Source organism: Crotalus tigris, unplaced genomic scaffold, assembly GCF_016545835.1.
Source record: "Crotalus tigris isolate CLP2741 ecotype Arizona unplaced genomic scaffold, ASM1654583v1 scf7180000018054.62985, whole genome shotgun sequence".
In the NCBI taxonomy this organism is placed as follows: domain Eukaryota; kingdom Metazoa; phylum Chordata; class Lepidosauria; order Squamata; family Viperidae; genus Crotalus; species Crotalus tigris.
In genome coordinates, this window is record NW_024096797.1 from 40,154 (window position 1) to 62,985 (window position 22,832).

The 22,832-nt window shown below is 43.7% G+C and overlaps 1 protein-coding gene and 2 long non-coding RNA genes across 7 annotated transcripts; 2 read left to right on the forward strand and 1 right to left on the reverse strand.

Annotated features, from left to right (window-relative positions):
- Positions 1-694: 694 nt before the first annotated feature.
- LOC120309690 lies at positions 695-3,579 on the forward strand. The gene is made up of 6 exons (XR_005557157.1): positions 695-897; positions 2,196-2,345; positions 2,502-2,674; positions 2,890-3,006; positions 3,281-3,354; positions 3,460-3,579. It is a non-coding gene; the product is annotated as an uncharacterized LOC120309690 (long non-coding RNA).
- Positions 3,580-3,604: 25 nt separating this feature from the next.
- Positions 3,605-15,991, forward strand: LOC120309688. Of its 5 annotated transcripts, none has more exons than XR_005557154.1 (10): positions 3,605-3,756; positions 4,198-4,489; positions 4,636-4,749; positions 6,814-6,888; positions 13,077-13,158; positions 13,419-13,550; positions 13,672-13,788; positions 14,063-14,136; positions 14,242-15,124; positions 15,862-15,991. XR_005557154.1 is itself a non-coding variant. In XM_039347187.1 (10 exons), exons 4-10 carry the CDS (start codon positions 6,830-6,832, stop codon positions 14,459-14,461), a joined length of 591 nt encoding a protein of 196 aa, XP_039203121.1. In that variant the 5' UTR covers positions 3,605-3,756; positions 4,198-4,489; positions 4,636-4,749; positions 6,814-6,829; the 3' UTR covers positions 14,462-15,642. The 5 variants fall into 5 exon arrangements, 3 of the variants coding, with proteins under 3 accessions (XP_039203121.1, XP_039203119.1, XP_039203122.1); XR_005557155.1 differs by lacking the exon at positions 15,862-15,991 and having other exon boundaries at positions 14,242-14,632; positions 14,840-15,642; XM_039347187.1 differs by lacking the exon at positions 15,862-15,991 and having other exon boundaries at positions 14,242-14,347; positions 14,441-15,642.
- On the reverse strand, positions 15,780-18,864 carry LOC120309689. Its single transcript, XR_005557156.1, has 4 exons — positions 18,733-18,864; positions 18,455-18,609; positions 17,612-17,652; positions 15,780-16,032 (listed from the first exon to the last, which is right to left on the reverse strand). It is a non-coding gene; the product is annotated as an uncharacterized LOC120309689 (long non-coding RNA).
- Between the last annotated feature and the right edge of the window lie 3,968 nt (positions 18,865-22,832).

Here is a 22,832-nt window from a genome sequence, read left to right on the forward strand (position 1 = left end):
GGGCACTTTTTTCAGTGCCATTGTAACTTTGAACAGTCACTAAGCGAACTGTTGTAAGTCGAGGGCTACCTGTACTTTATCACTTTTTTCCTTTTTTTGGGGTCATCAAATTTTTGATACCTTGCTAGGCGACTGGTGGTACTTGGATGTTGCCCTATCCTAAAAGTGGTACAAGGGGTGAAAAGGTTGAAAGAGCCCTGGACTAGAAGACTTCCAAGGGACATTGAAATCAAATATATTCTATTATAGTAGGTTTATGGTGAGAACTGAATGATGGCTTCAAAATTCTCAAAGTTTCCATAGCACCAAACTCAAGATGCCACTTTAGCCTTCAGTGAGTATGTGGGACATCAGTGGGGATCATAATATTCAGCTCAACAGAGCTGCTCATGAATGGATGAAAAGGACTGCAGCCCTGTCTCAGCGAAAGGCTGAGCCCTGCCCTTTTTCTTGAACTAATATGCAGCCACCTGGCAAGGCTGGCAAGAGAAACAAGGCCTAAAAAGGTGCCATCTTTGAAATGGTGGCGGAATTTGTTAGGGGTATTATGTTTAGCTTATATGCAGCTCTATCATCCATCTCTAATTGTATTTGTTTCCTGTGTCAAAATTGCTACTCTGTGATTCATCTCCATTGTTCCTGTGATGCATTTCTTTTTCCTGTTGTTGCATGTGCTCTCTTTCGGTCTGTAACAACGTGGCTTTTGCATAGGGAGGCCTTGTGTTGTATTTACTGAGTCTACATGAAACAGGGAGGCATCTGAGTTGTGCTGTCTCCACACATTTGATGCATGCCAGCCTAGCACCAGTGGCCCTGTCCTGGAAGCCGAGCATTTGAAGCCAGGAAACCAGCATCCCGGGAGCTGCTAACAACCTCCCACCGCCTGAGGCAATGACGGTGAGTGGAGATTGCAGCAGTAACTGGGCCAACTTCAGAGCAGAGTTTGAAGATTTCTCCCTAGTCCCAGGCTTAGATGACAAACTGGCAGCACTACAGGCAGCCACACTGAGAGGGCTGATGGGCAGCGAATGCCTCCATGTTTGCAAGCATAATTTAACCCTTACAGAGGAGTGCCTTCACCACGAAGCCAAAATTGGGTTTGTACAACACATGATGTCACGAGACATACGAGTTTGGCTTCCTTTAACAAAAAGAAAACAGAGTGCTGAACCATTTGTGGGTTTAAAGCCAATGTCCTCTCTGGGTCCTTTTCTGACCTGCCGAGCCCTTTGCTGTCCTCCCGGCCCAGCTTTTGGGCTGAGCCCTGCCTTTTCCTTGAAGTAATATGCAGCCACCTGGCAAGGCTAGCAAGAGAAACGAGGCCTAAATAAGGAGCCATCTTTGAAATGGCGGAGGAATTCAGGCCGAGAGGGAAGAATCCAGGAAAAAGCAGAAAGGGCTAGTTTAATGGGTATCTTATATCAAGGCTGAACAATTGCCAGAATTAAAGCTTTCAGATTAAGGGTGTCCATAGGTTTTCCTCTCCTAAGGCCAACCAAATGCAGAAGCCAAGAAATACAGTAATAAGATTTGTGAGCAGGCAAGTGAAAGAAGCTGCTGGAGTAAAAGAGAAAAATTGAGGTGGGGATAAAGTCTAGGATAGTAATAGAGTCAGTTTGCTCTAGTGGTTAAGGCACCCGGCTGGAATCCAGGAGGCGCTGAGTTCGAGTGCTGACTGAGGCAAGAAAGCCACTGGGTGACTTTGGGCCAGTTACTCTCCCTCAGCCCGACCCACTTCACAGGGTGGTTCTTATGGGGGAAATAAAAGGAGGAAGGAGGATTAGATATATTCACTTCCTTGAATTATTTATAGAAATAAGAAACTTGTGTTTAAAACAATCTAAAAAAAACCCCTTGTTAAGTTCCTTTTCAACATGAAAAATCAATATCTAATCGCTGAGGTTTTAAATATACCCATAGAAAGGGGATCTTTTGGATATCTGAATATGACTAAAAATATTATTCAACTATTTAATAATAATTTCACCTCAATGTGGAAAAAATAAAAAAAGTGAAAATCAGGGATGGGCTGGGACTTTGATAAGGAGAGGAAGCAGCTTTTTAGGAGGGGATTCCTCCATGTAGAGATAGACAGGGGGTCCTTGACTTACAACAGTCCATGGAATGACTGTTTCAAGGTATAATAGCACTGAGAAAAATGACATGATCTTTTTTCACACTTACAACCACTGCAGAATCCCCACAGTCACATGATCGAATTCGGACCCTGACTCCTAATTATGACGGTTGTAGTATCCCAGGGACTTGTGATCACCGTTTGCAAACTTCTGACAACAAAAATCAATGGGGAAGGAATGATTGAATTAACAACAGTGGCAAGGAAGGTAATAAGATGGGACAAAAATTAATTAACAACTGTCTAATAAGGAGAATCGGGTCACAAGGGGAAGAAAGCTGCAAAGCTGAGCCTGGTTTTGGAGGCTTTTCTTCATCTGGGGGAGACCTAAAACTTTGCCAAGCACCTGCCTCTCCATTCCCAGATCTCCCCAGAAAGGACACGACAGAAAAGAAGAAGAAGATTTTCTTCAAGACAAAGGACATCAGAAAAGAAGAAAATACACCACGCCAGGCTTCGTGCTGCAGAAGAGACCGATGGAGGAGCCAGAAGATATGGGAAGAGGTCCATGAGAGGATGCAGAAGACAGACCAACCAGTAGGTACCCCTGGGAATCAGAGGGTCCCATAGCTCAGCCTTTCTCCCAGGGGGGAATCCCAGTCTCAATGGGATTCAAACTTTTCCTCGGCATGGAGAGAGACTCAGAAGGGTTTCAACCTTCCCTTCTGAAAGGGAGAACATGGGGGACCCTGGGGACAAGTTGCCCAACAGCCTCCCCAATTTCACAGCCTGACTCTTTTCTCTTGCAACAGGAGCGCAGTATCCTTGAAGGCCTCTCTTCCATCACCACTCTGTTTCGGCTGAAGCGGAGTGGGCAAATGGCCGTCCCCGAGCCAAGGAACAAGAACCTCTACGGCCTGGCTGTCTTGGTAAGTCAGAGGGAGGCAGGGGGACATTGGAGGCAAGCAAAGCAGGAAGGAGAAACAGGAGCAGTAAATGGAGGGGACAAAAACTACCCCTGGTCTGACAAAATGTGGACTGTGCAAAGGGTCCTTAACCTGCGGCTAGCTTTCCTTTGTACTGAGAGGGAAGCTGTAGCAGAAGAACAGGTGAAAAGGGGCTGGGAGAAATAGGAAGGGCTGGGCTGGAGCATCATGGCTGACTTTCCCTTCTCTACTTCTCTCCATTCTTCATTCCTGCCAGGCTCTGATGGAGGACAACCGTTTCAGCAGCTTCACAGCAGGACTAGCTGCAATGCTTGCGGTTTAGGACATCAGGTCAGCCTTTTCTTTCTTTTACCTGCTATTCCCTCGGGAAAAATGAACCCCAGGGCTGTTCACTAAGGTGGGCACTGATGTCTCTTCTTTCCTTTGATCTCACAGCAAGGTTCCTCCAGCCATGGACCCCTACGTTGAGTCCCAGCTCCTGAAGATCTTTGGGTCCATGTGGATGTCCTCCGTGAAAAACCGTGGGGAGAATATTGCAGAGGCACCATCTTCAGCAACATTTCTGGGAGTTCCTTTCTGATACTGGAACAGCTGGGAAAACCTTTCACACATCATCATCTCTGTCCCTCATTTCAGGAAGTGAAGAAGTTGTTGGAGGAGGCCTTTGGCCTCCTGATCCGAGGCCTTCTGTAACAATCTGCAGAAACGAAGCATTTCATTTTTATTTTGAAGGTAAGGGCATCCATGTCCCAGGGAAGCTGGAAGGAAAATTGGGCCCTTGCAAACATCCACCGAATCAGGTGTTAATAATTCCAGTGAAATGCTCCACTAGGGAGGATTGTTCTTGAAGACAGGCATCAAGGAGCATGGGAATTTGGCTTTTCACAAGCACTGTTTTCCAACATTCAGGGACCTCTTCACAAAGAGGCCTCCATGGCCAGAGTTGCAGATGATACAGAAAAAGTGGGTTTATACAGTCCTTCGCTTAAAATGCCACCCCAAAGCTTCCTCCTTCGAAAAAGGCTGGGATTTAAGAAGCTGGGAGTAGCCATAGAGGGAGAGGGCAGCTTTAAAGGCCTAACGAACATACCCTAAATTGCACATGTGTGTGTTTTGACCATGAGATTCCCAAGAATAGGAAGTTCTCAGCAAAGGTACCTTTTTTTCTTCCAGTTCCACAGCACTTTGAGGAACATGGCTGGCCATGTTTCTCTTCCGCCTGTATTTAGCTTTCTGCTGTGGGAGCCGTCAAATTGGGATCAACGTATGCAGCAAAAAGAAAATAAGATTGTAAACTTTGGGTCCCCCACTGTTTTTGGGACCCCCTCTTCATATGACCTTCTAGAACATTCTCCCTCATGAGATTCAGGGTGGCCCTGATCCTGTTGGACTTTTCAAAGGCCTTGAAGAGCTGGTGATGTCCCATGGATGTAGTAGAAGTGCTATCAAGCCACCTGCTACAGAGGTACATTTTATGATTTCCAAACTATGAACGACGTATTCTAAGATACATTGTCCTTCTACTAAACAGAGTAATGAAAAGATTGTTATATTCTGGCTGTGATTTTTTCCTCTCCCTTTTTCTTCTGGTGCTTCATTTCTCCATATTAGATTTTATATAAAAGTGGACAGGTATCCAGCTTAGTGAAATTACCAAGGGGCAGATGGCCCTCAGCCCCAAACCAGAAGTGCTGAAAGAAGAGCAGGCAGTTCTGACAGGAGAAGGTAAGGAGAAGTTTATGGCTACAGAAAAGATTCCTTGGAATTTTGGAAAAGATCAAAGAAAGTTGAGATTTCTGATTTTTTTTATGCAAGACTGATTTATTGAGGAATGTGTTTTTTGGTTTTTTTTGCAATAGTCCAGCAAATGTTACGTAGGTTTGTTCAATTGAAATGTTAAGGCCTGTAGAGATGTAATTGTCTAAATTAGAATAAATTTAGAGTAATTTATGGAATTTTAGTTGTTACTAAGTTTTAGTAACTCCGTTCACCAGTCGCTCTGCCCATTGGCTAGGGATTATGGGATTTGTGGCACAACAACCTTAGACTTCGAACATAACTGGATTTGTATTAAAAAAAAAAATCACCATTTCCAGGACGATGATGACGACATCCTTGATTTCCCATTTGCTTGGAGGAGTCTGAGAATAAATGTTTTATGACTGCACCATCTAATGGTCACAATGTACATTTTACACTTAGGATAATTTTTGCCTAGTAATACCACTTTTATTCAACTAAAATATAGAATGTTTCTTACAGTTAATTCTAGATTATATCTGGAATAGCTTGGCTTTAAAAGACACCTATGACAAATAATAATATGCAATCCTATACATCCATTGTGACATTGCAGCGGGATGTTTTGTGCAAGTTAATAGTGAAAGATGCTATCCCTTTTGTACAAAAAGAAAAATCCACTGATACTATGATTTTTTTAAAAAAAAAAAACTCATATCCTGGATCTGTCAGCATTAAGATACAAGCAATTGCTTTTTAAATTTTAAATGGCTGTTTCTTTTAGCATATATTTAATTTAACCTTTCTGTTTCATTTCATTGATACAGAACCCAATAGAATCCAGGAACCCAAAGATCAGTCAGTCAACTTGCTGGAAAGAAATCTTTTGCACCTTTTCCAGTTTAAATGCATCAGTGAAGGAAGGAGCAAGGCATAAATAGGGGTAGGCAACCTTGGCTCTTTTATGACTCGTGACTTCAACTCCCAGAATTCCTGAGCCAGCCATGCTGAGGGGAAAGGGAGAGGTTTCCAAGCTGAGCCATGTTGGCTCAGGAATTCTGGGAGTTGAAGTCCACGAGTCATAAAAGAGCCAAGGTTGCCTACCCCTGGCATAGGAAGTCCTCTCTCCTCATCAGAAACTGTTAAGTGGTGCCAACGTCAAGAAGAGGCCATATCGCCAATCAGAAGCTTCTTCCTGGCCAGAATGATGATCACAGGTTGAGCCTGCCAAACAGTTTCCCTCTAGAAATTCAATTTGATCTCTTTGCTTCCATATTTCTGTTGCAGCAATGGAAAAAAATCTGGTCTTTTCTCCATCACATTGACCTCATCAAAATGTTTAAAAAATTGTCTTGTCTGATCCAAGTATGTCCCAACAGAAAGAAGCCTGTTGCTCTCTTCATCAGATATTTAGGTGCTTAACGATATTTAAAACGCTCAGTAATAGGCGTCTCCAAAGGAATTAGAGACTTATTTGTTATAACATGATCTTCCCCAGCTATACTTTTTGTTCTTTACGGACCTGCTGGATTATTACTGTACTTCCTCTCTTTTCTCTATTTTGACTTTGACTTTTTGCGCTTCAAATTTCTCTTGCTCTGCAATTTCATATCTGATGAAAGAACCATGGCTGGAACATCAAAGACCTCCTCATTCGTTCCCAATGAAACTTCGATCATTTTATTTTTATTTTTTTTTTTATTTTATACTCCTCCTTTTTTTTTTAACAGCAATTTCATAACGGTAATCTTCTATTATTTACATTTCCCCCCCCTTATTCTTCTTTAGATATATTTGTCCTTGTTGTCCCGTTGTTTCTTGTTTGCATTTTTCTTCCTTCATACTATACTTCGTACTAAAAATAATACATATTATTATTACTATACAGTATTAGACACACATTTTCCATTTTTGACCTTTCCACATTTATTCTCATTTATTATTTCTAATCACCAAGCAGTCATGCCACTTATTCCATAGTACTCTGTGTCTTCCTTTTCGAAACTTCGATCATTTTAATTTCATCTTTTTTTTTTCCTCTTTTCTCAGAGGGGAGGCCAACAGGATGAGAGGAACCAAGGGTGCCGGTCCAGAACAGAGTCTGGCAGATGCAAGGACCCAAGGGTGAGAATGGAACGCGAATATCAAAGAGGTGCCAAACTTTAGGACTGTTACCAAAACACCTAGATTGAACCCCGTTGGACCTTTACCCAAGGACCAAGAGAAGGAGGGCCCCGGGAGAAAGGAAAAGCACTGGGTTTGTGCAGGAATATTCAGATTTGGCTTCTCCTTTCACTCCCTGGGTGTCAGAGAACTCTGTAGGAGCCCCTTCAGCTCACCCAGTGAAGGCCTTCTCTTCCACACCCAGAGCAAGAACTTCCTGCTCTCCTTCAGCAGGCCGCTCTCTTGCTTAAGGACCGGCACACACCTGGGTTGCTGAGCGAAGCGATCACTGGGCATCTACCTTAACAACTGCCCTAATGACCAGACTTCTGGGATTACTTGTGGCTGTTAATTAATACTGATGAAACCAGGGTTCCCGAACGATGCTGTGGATATCTTGTCCCAGTCTGTAATGGTATCTGAGAATGACCTTGAGGGACCATGGGAAGAGATGATCCCCTTCCCTGGCTGTTGCCTGCAGGAAGGGAAACAGCTGCTCTTCTCCCAAAGGTGCTTTGTTTCAGGAGGCACCTGACTTTGTTTTTTTTTCCTTGAAGACGTTTCGCTTCTCATCCCAGAAGCTTCTTCAGCTCAGTGTTTCTCAACCTTGACAATTTTAAGGCATGTGGACTTCAACTCCCAGAATTCCACAGCCAGCATTGCTGGCTGTGGAATTCTGGGAGTTGAAGTCCACATGCCTTAAAATTGTCAAGGTTGAGAAACACTGGATTAGAGGGTGGGGAGTGGAATTTAGTCAGAGCTGAGGAAACTTCTTGGATGGGAAGCGAAACGTCTTCAAAGAAAAACAAGAAAGTTCAGTTGCCTCTTGGAAAAAAAAGCATCTTTGGGACAATCATGCCTGGTTGACTGAGAATCTCCATAGACATTTAGCCACTCTTTATGGGGAGAAATGCTCTCTAATTAAATGGGTGGATGGTCTTGGTCAGGGGTGTCAAATTCAATTTCATTGAGGGCCACATCAGCGTTGCGGTTGCCCTCGGCGGGGGTGTGTGGCCAGGGTGGGTGTGGCCTACTGGGTGGGCGTGGATGGAGTGGGTTTGGCCTACTGGGTGGGTGTGGCCAGCTCTATGTTGTTCGTGTCAAGGGTGCCTGTGGGGGCCTGGGCAGGAGTGGGACAGATCTGAGGGTCTCTGGCAGAAGGGGCTGGGACCAGGGCAAGTGCCAAGGCATGGTCCACTGGAGGAGCCTCACTGTTCCTCTCAGGCCATGCGAGGGGGGGGGCTTATGGAGCTAAGACTGAATGTGTTTCAGCATAGAGAGCCATCACAAAATTGTACATTGGCTCCCGGCCGGCCTGGGCCAGGGCCAAGGCAGCAGGGGCCGTTCCCTCAGTTTCCAGGATGGCTTCGCAGGCCACATGAAACCACTTCACGGGCCGCATCCGGCCCCCGGCCTTGTGTCTGACATGTGTGGTCTTGGTGAACTAGAGGAAGAGATTCTACATAGGGAACAATCAGACAAGAGAGGCAGGACACCCCCCTAGTCGCCGGTCAGGAAGCAACCTGGTTGACCGAACATTTAGAAGTGGAGGCAGGAAGTTAGTACTCTCAGACTTGCAACATTCTCTTCATGTAGTCTAACAATTAGCTTATGTCATGTTTCCTCTCTAAGATTACCTGGGAGCCTGTTGCACTTTCTGGAGGCTGTAAGGGCCTGGATGGGGTGCCTAGAGCCTCTTTTTCTGGATCATCCTCCCCCCTGAAAGCAGGGTGACCCCAATTCGGTTGGCCTTTTGGAAGACCTTGAAGTGCTCACGATGTGCCTGGGCCTGGGTTCCAAGTGTGTGAAAGGACCATTTTGTGATTACGGGAACCTCTACAGATTGGAATATCTGTCAGCTGCTATATATGTTGGTTTCTCTTTTTGTGTTCCGTTCTCGGTTTAATTGACTTTAGGGTTGTTTGCTGTTTGTGTCACTTTTTCAGACTGACAGCTACACAACTTGACTAAACAAACTTTGGATACTATTCCTTGTTTCTCTAAAGAACCTGTGCTCCTTTCTATATTTCTTTTTCTTTAAATATGTATTTGTTCGTGTGTCTGATCTCCAATCATAAGGTTACAATTAAAATCTCTGTTTTGCAAAAAATAAAATAAAATAAAATGCTGCATTGGATCAATTCCAGGGCATCTTCTGTTCCCAAAAACGTTGAGGAAAATTGGACTGAAGTTTGTAAACAGTCAGGTAGAACAAGAAAAATGGCTGTGGTGATTTTTTTTTTTAAAAAAATCAGTCCTGTCATCATCACACAAAGGAAAAAGACCTTTAAATATTTAATGGAAGAATTACTAAAAAAAAATATAAGGATATAAATCAGGGTTCACTTTCTAGTTTAGTGATGGCGAACCTTTTAGAGGCCGAGTGCCCAAACTCCAACCCAAAACCCACTTATGCATTGTCGGGTACTGGGTGGGTGTGGTCAATTGAGTGGGCATGGCCTATTGGGTGGGATGTGGTGATAACAGCAGACTGGGTGGGACTAAAAAGTTCAATCAATTCCAACTTTGCAAGATCTTTTTTTTTTTCTCACGACAAGTTGAAATTGACTGATTGATTGAACCTTTCCTTTTTTTTGCACACGGCAGCAGAGGCCTAAAGCGAAAAGGTTTTATAAAACCCAGATGAAGGCCTAGGACTGGGGCGACAGTGCACGTGCCCACACAGAGCACTCTGAGTGCCACCTCTGGCACCCGTGCTATAGGTTCGCCACCACTGACCTAGGAAATAATTTTCTTTTTACAAAATCAACCAACTATTTAATAACTATTTCATCCCAATGTGGAAAAAATAATAAAAAAAGAAATGGAAAAAGTGGGATAAAAAATATTTTAAATTTCTGGGTTGAATTGTGGCAGTTAAAACAATGGCCCTTTCAAAATTAAAGGTTTTCTTTCAAACTCTCCCAGTAGAAATACCAAATAAAATATGGCAAAGAGAAGTTTTTGTTTTTTTTAATTCCAAAATTTAACAGTTAAGAATAGAAAGAACATACATATATAGGAGACCTCAAAAACAAGGAGGAAGGGAAGTTCCATTTTTTTTTTTTCAATTATAGCAGCAGCAGATTTGGGGCATATCATTGCCTCCATGTTGGAAAACTACAGAAAGGAAACCTTGCAGTACTCAGCATTAATTCATCTCTGTCTGTGTGTTGATGAGCTGTTTCTTCCATTGCTTCTCTCTGGTGACTTGAAGGCAGCAGACCGCACAAAAATAATAGTAAAAACCATTACAGCCATAAAAAACATAAAAACCAGCAAAGAGCCTCCCAGTTCCCCCAAAGGCAAGACATCTGCTCACATCCAAACTGAACTTGAGAACGTCACAAGTTTCAACCTCATATTAGCTCAAGATTTTAGTGCAGAAACAAAATTAACTTCAAAGCTGGATCTCGACAGATCAAGGATATGTTAGTGGCAAAAGATAAACTAGCTGGACTATGAAGAGACTAACAGAAATAAAAATACGCCAAACCTTTGTGGGGATTATATTAAAGTCAAAAACTCTAAAGCGGGGCTTCTCAAACTCTGGATCGTACTTGCTAGGGAGAAATGAACGAATTTAAGAGGAGGTGAAAACTGTAAGCTTTGCCCTTAAAAAAAAAAAAAGTCGATATGAGAATCGACTCCATTTCTTTCTGAACAACTGATTCTTCACTGCAAATTATTTCTTCTGGAAATGGGTTTAGGGTTTCAAGTGTTGCAGAATGCACCTTTGGTGTTCAAAATCAGCTGGACCGAAGAGGAATAGGTGGAAAGTAATTGCTTATCATAAGATAGCGCCTCCCCGTCTAGGGGAAGGACATAGAAGGGCAGAAATATTCTTTTCATCTTTCTCTTGTACTTGAACTTTGCTGGCCAGAAGAAAAAGGAGGATGTCTTCATCCAAACAAGAAAGAATGGTGGCACCTCTGCCATGATGTGGACCAAAGGGACGCAGCCAGGAAAACAACTGGCAAGAAAGCTGTCATAATAACTCTCAAGTGGGTGACTTAATAGCAAAATAAGATTGTAAACTGGACCAAAGAGGTGGAAAGTAATTGCTGATCATAAGATAACGCCTCCGTTTAGGGGAAGGACATATTTGAGCAGGAATGTTTTTTTTTTTTTATCTTTCTCTTATACTTGAACTTTGGTGCCCAGAAGAAAAAGGAGGGTCTCTTCATCCAAACAAGAAAGAATGGTGGCACCTCTGCCATGATGTGAACCGAAGAGCTTCAGTACTTAGGATCAGTCTACCTTGGAAGGTCTAGATTTCTTGGGTAAAACGGAATAAGTCTGATTCTTTGGTTTTCTGAAAAAAAGCAGGATCCCTCAATATTGGAACTTATCTAAAAGAGGGTCCTGGGATTTGGGATTCAGCTTCATTAAGCGCTACAGTATTTTTCTTCGGTAGAATCTGTTCCACATTTTTTTTGTTTGTTTGTTTCTTGCCTGCATTGCTGTAGAAGAAATGATGTCTGAAATTGGAAACCAGGGCAGATAATTTCTCTCCTTTCTCTGACATTAGACACAGCACTGTCTAACAATACTTTGGCATGAAGAACGAAGTGTCTGCACCTAAGCAGAAATAACACAGGGAGCTCAGCTTAGACAGAAAAATCTTAAAGACCAAACCCAGAATGGCAACGCAAAGGGAATACGACAGGAAGCTGACCAAGGGCTGCATCAGGGAGTCTTGCTCAGTCAGCTAGCTGAGTGGAGCTTCCACATGAAGAGGCAGTCTACAACCAAAGAGCCATGCCTTCTGTGCCAAAAGATGAGAAATAGGCAGCTTTGGTGATTTGTTGGTAGCTTCCTAGAGACCTTGGTCTGGCATTGGTGTGTGTAGAAATGGTGGAGAAGGTGATCTTTGATAGGATCCCAAAGAAGGCTTGTCATAATCATCTTGGGGATTCTACTGGTTTGATGATGTCATCTGTCCATCTCAACTGTCACTGTACTGTCAGTGATCTGAGTGAAGAGGCTTTCAGCGTGTAAGTAGGTCTTCAGAAGGGCTGCTGGGCTCTTCCCCAAAAGGAAATTGGGCCTGCAAAGAGGGGTCTGATTTTGGAGGCTTTTCTTCTTCTGGGGGAAACCTAAAACTTTGCTGAGCATCTGCCTCTCCTTTCCCAGATTTCTCCACGAAGGACAGGACTACGAAGGAGGTTCTGTTCATAAGAAGGAACAAAGTATGTAGCAAACTGAAAATAAGATTGTAAACCTCATCCTCAAATAACTCTCTCTTCATTGAAAAGGGCAGGGATGCGGGGGGGGGCGTTCCCCTTTTGTTCCACGTGATAGTGGACTAGGGAATCCCTGGGCTGGATGTCTCGCTGCTAATAATTGTGTCGAGGGGCCAAGGGAAGACAGGGAATGACTCTGCAAGGAACTTTGGCAACAGTACGATGAATTGCAGATGAGAGACAAAAAGTGTTTATTAGGGTCCTTTGCTTGAAATACCACCCCAAAGCTTCCTCCTTCCAAAGAGGCTAGGATTTAAGAATCTGAGAGTAACCATAAAGGGAGAGGACGGCTCCAGAGGCCTAGAGAAGAAAGTAGCCTAAATTTCTTCTGGAACTGGGTTTAGAGTTTCATATGTTGCAGAATGCACCCTGTTGTTGAAAATCAACTGGACCGAAGAGGAAGAGGTGGAAAGTAATTGCTTATCATAAGATAACGCCTCCCTACCTAGGGGAAGGACATAGATGGGCAGGAATTTTCTTTTCATCTTTCTCTTGTACTTGAACTTTGCTGGCCAGAAGAAAAAGGAGGATGTCTTCATCCAAACAAGGAAGAATGGTGGCACCTCTGCCAGGATGTGGATCAAAGGGACACAGCCAGGAAAACAACTGGCAAGAAAGCTGTCACAATAACTCTCAAGTGGGTGACTTAATAGCAAAATAAGATTGAGTCCCCCACTGCTTTTGACAATCCTGTCTTCATGTAACCTTTTCTCTTGGAAGAAAAGGGTAGAAATGCAGGGTTTACAGCATTTTTCCTTTTGTTCCACTTGACTGTGGACTAAGGAATCCCTGGACTGGATGTCTTGCTCCCAATACTTGTGTTGATGGGTCAAGGGAAGATGGGGAATGACTCTGCAAGATACTCTGGCAACGGTACGATGGAATTCTTTCTGTCTCTTCCAGCTCATTGAAGCCCAGCAGGCGTTTCAACAATTTCAGGTGGACGTTGGGATGGGTGAAAGTCAGGATGATTTCATTAATGAAGGTAAATTTTGAGCTCAGTGATGGTCCACAAGTTGAGGTCTACCAGTACAGGAAATACACCTGCACCTGTGCAGATTCAAGGCTGCACAGTGGGACGGGTCAGAGGCCAGGCTGTTCCTGACCCACTAAGTGTCCCTCGTCCTACAGCTCCTGCGTCTATCCTGATTCCCCACAAGTTCTTCTGCTTCTATTTGGCTCTATTCTTCTGGGGCAGACCTACAAATTTGGTGAGGATCCCAACACCTGCCTCTCGTTTCCCAGATTTCCCCAGCAACAACACGGTTGGAAAGAAGATTCTCTTCACAAAAAGGGGCATCAAAATTGAAGAGTGCTCCTTGCAAGGCTGCCTGCCATAGAAGGGACCAACGGAGGAGCCAGGGTTTATGCAAAGAGGTCCATAAATAGGGACAGGCCCACCAGGGTTTCAACCTTCCCTTCTGAAAGGGAGATCCTGGGGGCAGGTTGCCCAACAGCCTCCCCAATTTCACAGCCTGACTCTTTTCTCTTGCAACAGGAGCGCAGTATCCTTGAAGGCCTCTCTTCCATCGCCACTCTGTTTCGGCTGAAGCGGAGCGGGCAAATGGCAGTCCCAAAGCCAAGGAATAAGAACCTCTATGGCCTGGCTGTCTTGGTAGGTCAGAGGGAGGCAGGGGGACATTGGAGGCAAGCAAAGCAGGACAGAGAGACAGGAGCAGTAGAGGGAGGGGACAAAAACTACCCCTGGTCTGACAAAATATGGCCTGTGCAAAGGGTCCTTAACCTGGGGCTAACCCTCCTTTGTACTGAGAGGGAAGCTGTAGCAGAAAAATAGGTGAAAAGGGGCTGGGAGAAATAGGAAGGGCTGGGCTGGAGCTTCACGGCTGACTTTCCCTTCTCTGCTTCTCTCCATTCGTGATTCCTGCCAGGCTCTGATGGAGGACAACAATTTAAGCAGCTTCACAGCAAGACTAGCTGCAATGCTTGCAGTTTATGACATCAGGTGAGTCTTTTCTTTCTTTTGCCTGCTATTCCCTCGGGAAAAATGAACCCCAGGGATGTTCACTAAGATGGGCACTGATCTCTCTTATGTCCTTTGATCTCACAGCAAGGTTTCTCCAGCCATGGACCCATACGTTGAGTCGCAGCTCCTGAAGATCTCTGGGTCCATGTGGATGTCCTCCATGAAAAACCGAGGGGAGAATATCTCAGAGGTACCACCTTTAGCATCATTTCTGGGAGTTCCTTTCTGATACTGGAACAGCTGGGAAAATGTTTCACACGTCATCATCTGTCTTTCATTTCAGGAAGAGAAGAAGCTGCAATGAAACGTTCCAGTGGGAACAACTGAAGTGGGGGATTGTTCTTCACGACAGGAATCAAGTAGCAGGGGAATTTGGCTTGTCACAAGAGCTGTTTTCCTTCTTGCAGGGACCTTTTCACAAAGAGGCCTCTAACTGTAATGCGCCATGGCCAGAATTGCAGATGAAAGACAAAATGTGGGTTTATAGGGTCCTTTGCTTGAAATGCCACCCCAAAGCTTCCTCCTTCCAAAAAGGCTGGGATTTAAGAAGCTGGGAGCAGCCACAAAGACGATGGCTCCAGAGGCCTAGAGAAGAAAGTAGCCTAAATTGCATATTTTGGCCATGAGATTCCAGAGAATAGACATTCTTAGCAAATGTTTCTTTTTTGCTTGAATTCGACAGCACTTTTGAGGGATATAGCTGGTGATATTTCTCTGCTGCTTGGAGTCAGCTTCTCTACTGTGAGAGCCATCAACCTAGGATCAACATACGCAGCAAGCTTAAAATAAGGTTGTAAACTTTGTGTCCCCCATTCCTCTCGGCAATCCCATCCTCATATAACCTTTTTCCTCTTGTTCCACTTGACAGTGGACTAAGGAATCCTTGGACTGGATGTCTTGCTGCTAATACTTGTGTCGATGGGCCAAGGGAAGACAGGGAATGACTCTGCAAGACACTTTGGCAACGGTACGATGGAATTCTTTCCGTCTCTTCCAGCTCATTGAAGCCCAGCAGGCGCTTCCACAAATTCGGCCTTCAGGTGTTCTCATTTTGTTGGTAGACACAGGCTTCCTTTCCATTTGCCACCTTCTTTCCTTCATTTGTCTCACATTCTTCCGCATTCAGGTGACCTAGTTGTAGAAGAACTATAACTTCCTCTCCCCCCGAGGAAGGATGAAAAGCACAAACATTCTTTCCCAAGGAAAGTCCTTTCGTTTTGTTTCATCTACAACTTTCAATTATTGCACATAAATGTTGTATTTGCTCTGTTCTATTCTGATCTTAAAGTACAATAAATCCTGCGATATTAGTGTTTAGAATACTCGGTCCATCCTCCTCACTTCAAGAATGGATTTTTCTGCTATCGAACTTTCACCTTTGGTTTTTGAAGATGGAGCTGAGGTCACATTGTGGTATTGTGGTCAGTTTTAGTATGCCGCAGCAGGTTGGTGGTGTGGAGGGTTGGACTAAGACAGGGGTAGGCAACCTCGGCTCTTTTATGACTGATGGACGTCAACTCCCAGAATTCCCAAGTCAGCACAGCTGACTTGGGAATTCTGGGAGTTGAAATCCATCAGTCATAAAAGAGCCGAGGTTGCTTACCCCGGACTAAGAGATGCTTGAGTTTCTGCAAATCTGGGTTTTCCCCTCTATCGAGTGTATGTTTGATGCTACTTTTTAACATATGATTTGTCTCTCGTTAGACTGCATAGCAGCTTGGGACAGAATTGCACACGATGCCTGGAACTCATGTGGTTTCTTCAACTGTTGCTGACTGGACCATCATCTCCCCAGGCTGGACGAAGGATTAAAGACACTGCGATTCCATGGACTCCGCTGACATATGGACTAGGGATGGTGACAAAGTGTTATTCCTGCAATTATACAAAGAAAAGGGGCCTTTAAATGTCTAATGGAAGAATTACTAAGGAAAAATAAATGTATTTCACCACAAGGAAGACAGATTATTTATGTGATCCTAGTGACCTATATGGTCTCAATAAACCTAAAGAATACTTCACAAGAATTAATAAAGCGATTATTTGTAAGAATGTAAGAACAAAGGTTTTTAATTTGGTAGGAAAGTGTCAGAACTTTCAGGATCCCCCTGGTATGATGATCAAAATTCGGGCACTTGGCAACTGGCATGTATTTATGATTTATGAAACTTACACTTTCCTGGGGTCATGTGATCACCATTTGTAATTTTCCAGCCTGCTTCTGACAAGCAAAGTCAATGGGGAAGCCAGATTTGCTTAACCACCACCTGGTACACTTACAACAAAAAGATTGTAAAATGAGAGAAAAAAAATCACTTAACACCTGCCTTGCTTCGCAATGGAAATTTTGGGCTCTACTGTAGTCATAGATTGAGGCTACCTGTAGTGCTTCTTCCTACCAACTGATCCCTTTTCCTCCCTGCAGACTCTTTTATTTTAGTTTAACCTCTGAATGGAATGGAAGGCTTGTTTTGCTGGTGCCCAAATACTAGCACTAATCAGAAAGTCATCCCAGAAAGCCGGGTTCTAGGAAAAGATCTTGGGAGGAAAGCTTCTCCTGGTCTAGAGATGATTCACTTCAATTTCACATGGGGAGAGCAGAGACTGGCCTTGTCCCTTAGAGAAGGGGTGGCAAGAGGCTTGTACCCTCTCTAGCCTGTTTGCTCAGCCATGGAGGTAACTGGGTAGAGAAGCAAGCAAAGCTTTCCATCCTTGGCATGTGCCACAGTGTGGCTTGAGGGCTTGGCAGTGTTGCAGCGTGCTCAGGGCTACCTCTGCAAGGTCAAACCCATTCTGGTGATCCGCCATAGATATGAGTAGAATTGATTTCCAGTGGGCATGATAAGTTAAGGAGGAATACTTTCATTTCCAATCCAGACCTTCTAAGGTTAGAGCCTTTTCCAAGTATTTGGAGAAGGGGAGGGGAGGAAAGGGAAGGATTCTTCAGGGCTATTAAATTGATTTATGATTTATGATATTGAGTAGAATAAGTCACGAGTCTTATAGGAGTAAAGAGTCCCTGTGGATTTTACTCCACTAGTCATTGCCAATCACAGGGAGTGGTGCTCATCTCCATTTCTTGGCTTGGGGCAGGGGTAGGCAACCTTGGCTCTTTTATGACTCGTGGACTTCAACTCCCAGAATTCCTGAGCCAGCATGGCAAGGTTGCCTACCCCTGGCTTAGGAAGCCAGCACTTAGGGAGCCAGCACATTTCCATGGTCACATGGCAGCATGATGTCACAGTGCTGTTACCATCCCACCTAGGTGGTACCTATTTATCTACTCAGAATTGCATGCTTTCAAACTGCTAGGTTGGAAGAAGCAGGGGCTGCTGGCTTTCCAGCCAACAAGCCCAGTATCTGAATTGCTAAACCACCACACTGCTCTTTAAAGAGCCACCGAGTCAAATTAAGAGTGACTGAGATTAACTCCAAAAAAATAAATAAGACATACCTACACTTTGAGCTCTGCTTGTCTAGTTTATTCCTTCAAATCTGGAAGGCATCGGGGAAAATAACAAAGAAAACAATGTGAATAAATTTCCAGGCACATGTTTTATATTAATTGCTATATTCATTGTGGTGTCATTGCCAAAACTGAATGGTTGTAGCAAATAATTTGATGGTTCGGGTTTTGATTACCAAACACATCTAGGTTACATGGGTGCCTCCCACCGAACTCATCTCTTTCAGATAAATTACGATTAATCTTTTAAAAGCAATCTGGTACCCCCTTTTCCAACTAGCAAATGTTACTAAAAGCCAATTGTATTAAATCTATTAGTTGCAAAAGCTGCAAGAAAACCTGTGACAATCTTCAGATAATTTTTACTTCTAATTCCTCAGATAGTTTTTGCATTTTTGAGTCTCTACATGTTGGGGGACATGTAGCCTTTCCTATGTTGTTAGTTCAACTCCTCATAGCCCCAGACAGCTAAGGCTCGGACCATCATTGAGAAGAAATGATGGGCCCCATGTTCCTAATCTGTATCTATTTTGAATGATTTTGCCTAGTTTCACAAATGAATCTTTTCCAAGCATGTGAGGGGTTAAACCATTTATATTCAGAAATCCTACTGAACTCTTGGTAGCAAATTAGGAGTCTAATAATTCCTTTTCTGGCTAATATTTTGTATTAAAAGGCATTAGTTTTCATAAGCTGCAGCTCACTTCATCAAATGCCTTTTTGTCCTCATGATCTTCTTCCTTGGCATTCCAACCCTCCTTCTTCCTTTTGTAATTTCTTGGTTTGTGGTTTCAGCTACTTACTCTTTGGCCCATGTTTTCATTTTTTTACCTTCAAAGAAGTAAATTCTGTTTCTGGATTAAATAGATGTTTGTTCCCTAAAACTCATTTCATGCAAACACTCGCTATGTCCTCTTCCTTTCCAATTCCCGCTTGAAGAAAACTTGCTACGCAGAACTAGAAAGAAAACAATTTCCCTTTTGGCTCTATATATAAGGAATAGAGAGGGGAAAAAAAAACAAGAAATTAACCCATCTTTAATATAAAGGAATTCCTTTCAAAGTATATATGTTTGTCCTCCATATTTCAGGATCTTTTCTTCCTCTCACCTTTTGAATTTAAATATAGATCAGGAAATAAATGCATTTGTCATCATCTCTGAGTCCATTTCATTATTCCAGGAGTGGCTGGATGAGATCACATTTGTTTAGGTAATCATGCTCCAAGCTGTTGAAAGAAATAATTTTCATATACCTCACTTAATAACCAATGAGAGAAATAATCCAACGTTTCTGGACAACAGCAGGTTGCCCTGTTGAGGGACCCTATAAAATAGCACGGTTCACAATCTGCACAGGGAAACGTGTCGTGACATTTTGTATTATGTCATAATCTTTCATCTAGTTGTGGATAGATGCTACGGGTGCACCCTCATATACCCCACAGCCTGTGTACTTTTCCATAGGAAGGGCTACAAGCGAAAAGAGAGGTCTTCTCAGGCAAAGACTGTTAACTAAAAGGGAAAAAATGGTAGGTGAAAGATGACGGCAAGGCCCTCCAATGCTCCCATAAGAGCTGAGAGCACGGAATGTCCTTAAACTGCACACCGGAGGATCAAAGCGGGGCTGGACTGGATGACCTCCGAGGGATCCTCCAGCCCTGGGATTCTCTGTGACTGTTGCAAAATAAATGGGAGGGGCTGTTGGTCTTCTCCCCCCCCCCCAAATCAGGTGGTAAAACTCACCTCCACCCCTCAGTCCGCCAACCTCTCTCCCTTTGGGAAACCTTCCTTGACTCCAGGCTGAAGAAAAGAGGAGAAGCTAAAAGAAAATCTTTCTGTGGTTTTTTTTTTTCCCCCTTGAAATGGAGGGAAAAAAGAATCACCTCAGGAAAGAGGCTTGGGCCACAAAATGGAGGACACTGGGTCTTTGCCAGCTTTAGCTTTCCTTCTCGCTGCCTGTGAAGGACAGCTAAGACTTAAAGGTCAGATAGTAGACTGCCCCTACAGGCAGCGTGAAGGACAGCTAAAGTTTGGAAAGACCCATGGAGGGAGGATCCTGGGTGCTGCCTGAGGAATTCTGGGAGTTGAAATGCACCCATCTTCAAATTGCTAAGGTTGAGAAACATGCTGTACTTGGTAGTCAGACAGATGATCTCTAAGATTCCTTTGAGCTCCATTATTCTCATCACTTACTTTTTGTGTTGCAATAATAACAAGGCCAGGCTTTGCTTAACCATGGGTAGGCAACCTTGGCTCTTTTATGACTCGTGGACTTCAACTCCCAGAATTCCTGGGCCAGCATGGCTCAGCTTGGAAACCTCTCCCTTTCCCCTCAGCATGGCTGGCTCAGGAATTCTGGGAGTTGAAGTCCACGAGTCATAAAAGAGCCAAGGTTGCCTACCTCTAGCTTAGTCAAAACAAACTAAACTTATTGCACCCCCAGCCCCTAGTGTCAAAACACACACACACTCAGAAGTCCTCTTGAAATTCCCCCCAAAGGACCAACTGAAAGTATCTCCTCTCCAGGCAAGGAATCTGCCAGCAAAGAGGAGACCAAGTGGGCACTTCCCTTGATTTCGATGGGGATGACTTGGGTCCCCCTGTGGATGAACTTGGCTTTGGCTCCAGCCATGCAAGAGAGCCTAAAGCCGGTCAGCAAAAACAACCAGTGTTGGGAGGTAGTTGCAACCTGTAGGATGAGGCCTGCTTTCCCACCCAACTTCCCAAGGAACTTGCAGGATTTGGCCTTTCTCATCCAACTTCAGAACCCAGCAGCACGCAACGTTATCCCCCCCCCTTTTTTTTTTTGGCAGAGGAGCTCATGGTAGTACTTATTGCGAGACTAGAAGATTTTTTAAAATAATATTTTATTAATTTTCCAATCTTCAACAAAAAAAAAAAAACCCAGAAGATAAGCAGGCCAGGTGGCTGGATGGGAAAGCAGGCCTTGTGCTACAGGCTGTAACTTCCTCCATTTGCCAGTCGCTTCTGCCAACTGGCTTTAGACTCCCTTGCATGGCTGGCTGGGGAGCAGGTCACACAATCCCGACGGAGAAGGAGAGTGTTGGATGCCTGGAGGAGGGCTTTGGAAAGCCAGACCAGGCAGGCCTGGGCCTGTGCTAGATCTCCAAGGGACTACCCACCTGTTATGTGCCCCTGGGCCCCTCTCTGGATGCAAGTTCAGAGGAGGGTGAGTTTGAGTCTGCAGAGGAAAGGGCGCAGCCTAGTATTGATCAGGAGAATGCTAGCCTGATGGAACAGCCTCAGCTGGGTCAATTGGAGCAGTGACAAGCTGAGGCAGAGCGAGGTGAGCCACAGCTGCAGCGAGTTGGCCAGGAGGCTCCAGGGAAGGACTGGGAACAGTTGCTGCCTGTTAGCAAAGAGGAGGAAATGAAGTCCACACCTCTTCCTGACTCAAGGAATACATAGAGCAGAGAGGAGCCAGGCCCAACACCTGTCAGCTAGACTACCCATGAGGAGGCAACTACTTAACCTACTTAATCCCCCCTCCAGGACTTGAGTGTTGCTGGAGCAACATGCCCAGTTCTGTGCCTTGTGCTGTGTATCCTGGCTTGTTTGACTCGTGGACTTTGTGTGTGCCTTTTGATCTTCGTTATCCAATGACTCTTGCTGTGCTGAGCTTGGAATCCAGACCTGAGCAAGAGGAGTGCTTTCTGAGGACCTGTTTGGGGGGGGGGTGTTGAATAAACACCTGTAGAACATTTGCTGTACATGGGGGGGGGAGTGGGGCAGCACACCACCCCTGGGAGAGGCATTTGTGCGCCACTTAACAGCCTGCATGATTGTTTGACGATTGTGTTGGCCAGAGCAGAGATGAGTCATTAAGTAAGAGGTTTCTCTTAATAGCCATTGCAACATGTGACCATTAAAGGGCAGGCTCCATTATACTCATAATCAAGGACTATTTGTATTATATCAGTGCAGATATGCTATGCTTCTCCCACATGCTTGAAAGCATATGGACATTTAAAACAATGATTAAATTTTGTGACTGTAGGAAGGGGACAATTTATTCTGTTGCTTGCTGTAAGACAGCAGCAAAAACAAGTTATTGAGGGGACAGTTTCAAAATCAAGTGGCTCTTTTAAAAAAAAATCCCATTGGCTATTCTGTTAGGGGTAGCAAATCTGGATAGTAAAAGTCCAGATGACTGCTAAGTGGAAATGTGCTAAAATAGTTTTCTATAACTGCCTTCTGCCATCCTGTGGTCATTCAGATTTCTCAGCCTGAATAACGGTCTTTGCAGAGTAAGCCCCCAAAAGTCAAAACGGCAGTTGTGACGTGTATCACCCATAAAAACCAAGTTATTCCACCATTACAACTACCATCTTGACTTTTCTGATGGCTTTATTTTCCTTTTTCCCAATATACCTTTCTTTTCTAGGTACTCACAAATCCTCCATTTGATTATCTTTTGCAGGATTCTCCGAGGTGTTTTTATCAAACTGATTGGCCTATATTTTCTTCGATCCATTTTCCCCCTTTTTGTACAGTGGAATCACATCAGCAATTTTCCAGTCGTGTCACAGGAGCTTGGAAATATCTTTCATTCAGTGGCTTCGAAATATCATCTACCAGTTCCTTCAGACCCCCGGGGTATAATCCATCTGGTCTAGGCAATTTGCACAGATGTTGTTATAGAACACAGCACCATTTTGAAATTGGTGCTTACAATCTGCATCATTTTGTTGTATTTTTCATTCCTTTTCATAAATCAAACATTTTTTGAATTGGGCTACCCCATAGTTGCAATCTCTATAGACCAAGAAAATCATCAGTAAAGTTAGATTTTTTTTATTATATATGTGAAGAAAGTAGAAATATTTGTATAAACATATAACCTACACATCTGTATGAGAGTGAATATCGGCTCCAACATCATCGGCTAATTGTGTTAAACTGTGAGTAATACTGGCCAGAAGGAAAATTTGTATATACTTCTTCATTCATATATGCTTGTCTGAAAAGAAAAAAAAAAAACAGTTGATACATGTTAATGGCTGAAGTCTCTAAATATGAGATTGCTTATTCTCAGTATCAGCAAGACATCAATTTTAATGTTTTTTACAAATGGGCTAAAGAACTTAGAATGCCAGTGTTGAAAGAAAAGTCTTCATCATGGTTCATCCAAGGTGGGAATAAACATGGCAACTGCTTTGGGAAGAAGGTTGTAGTTTATAGGAGAGG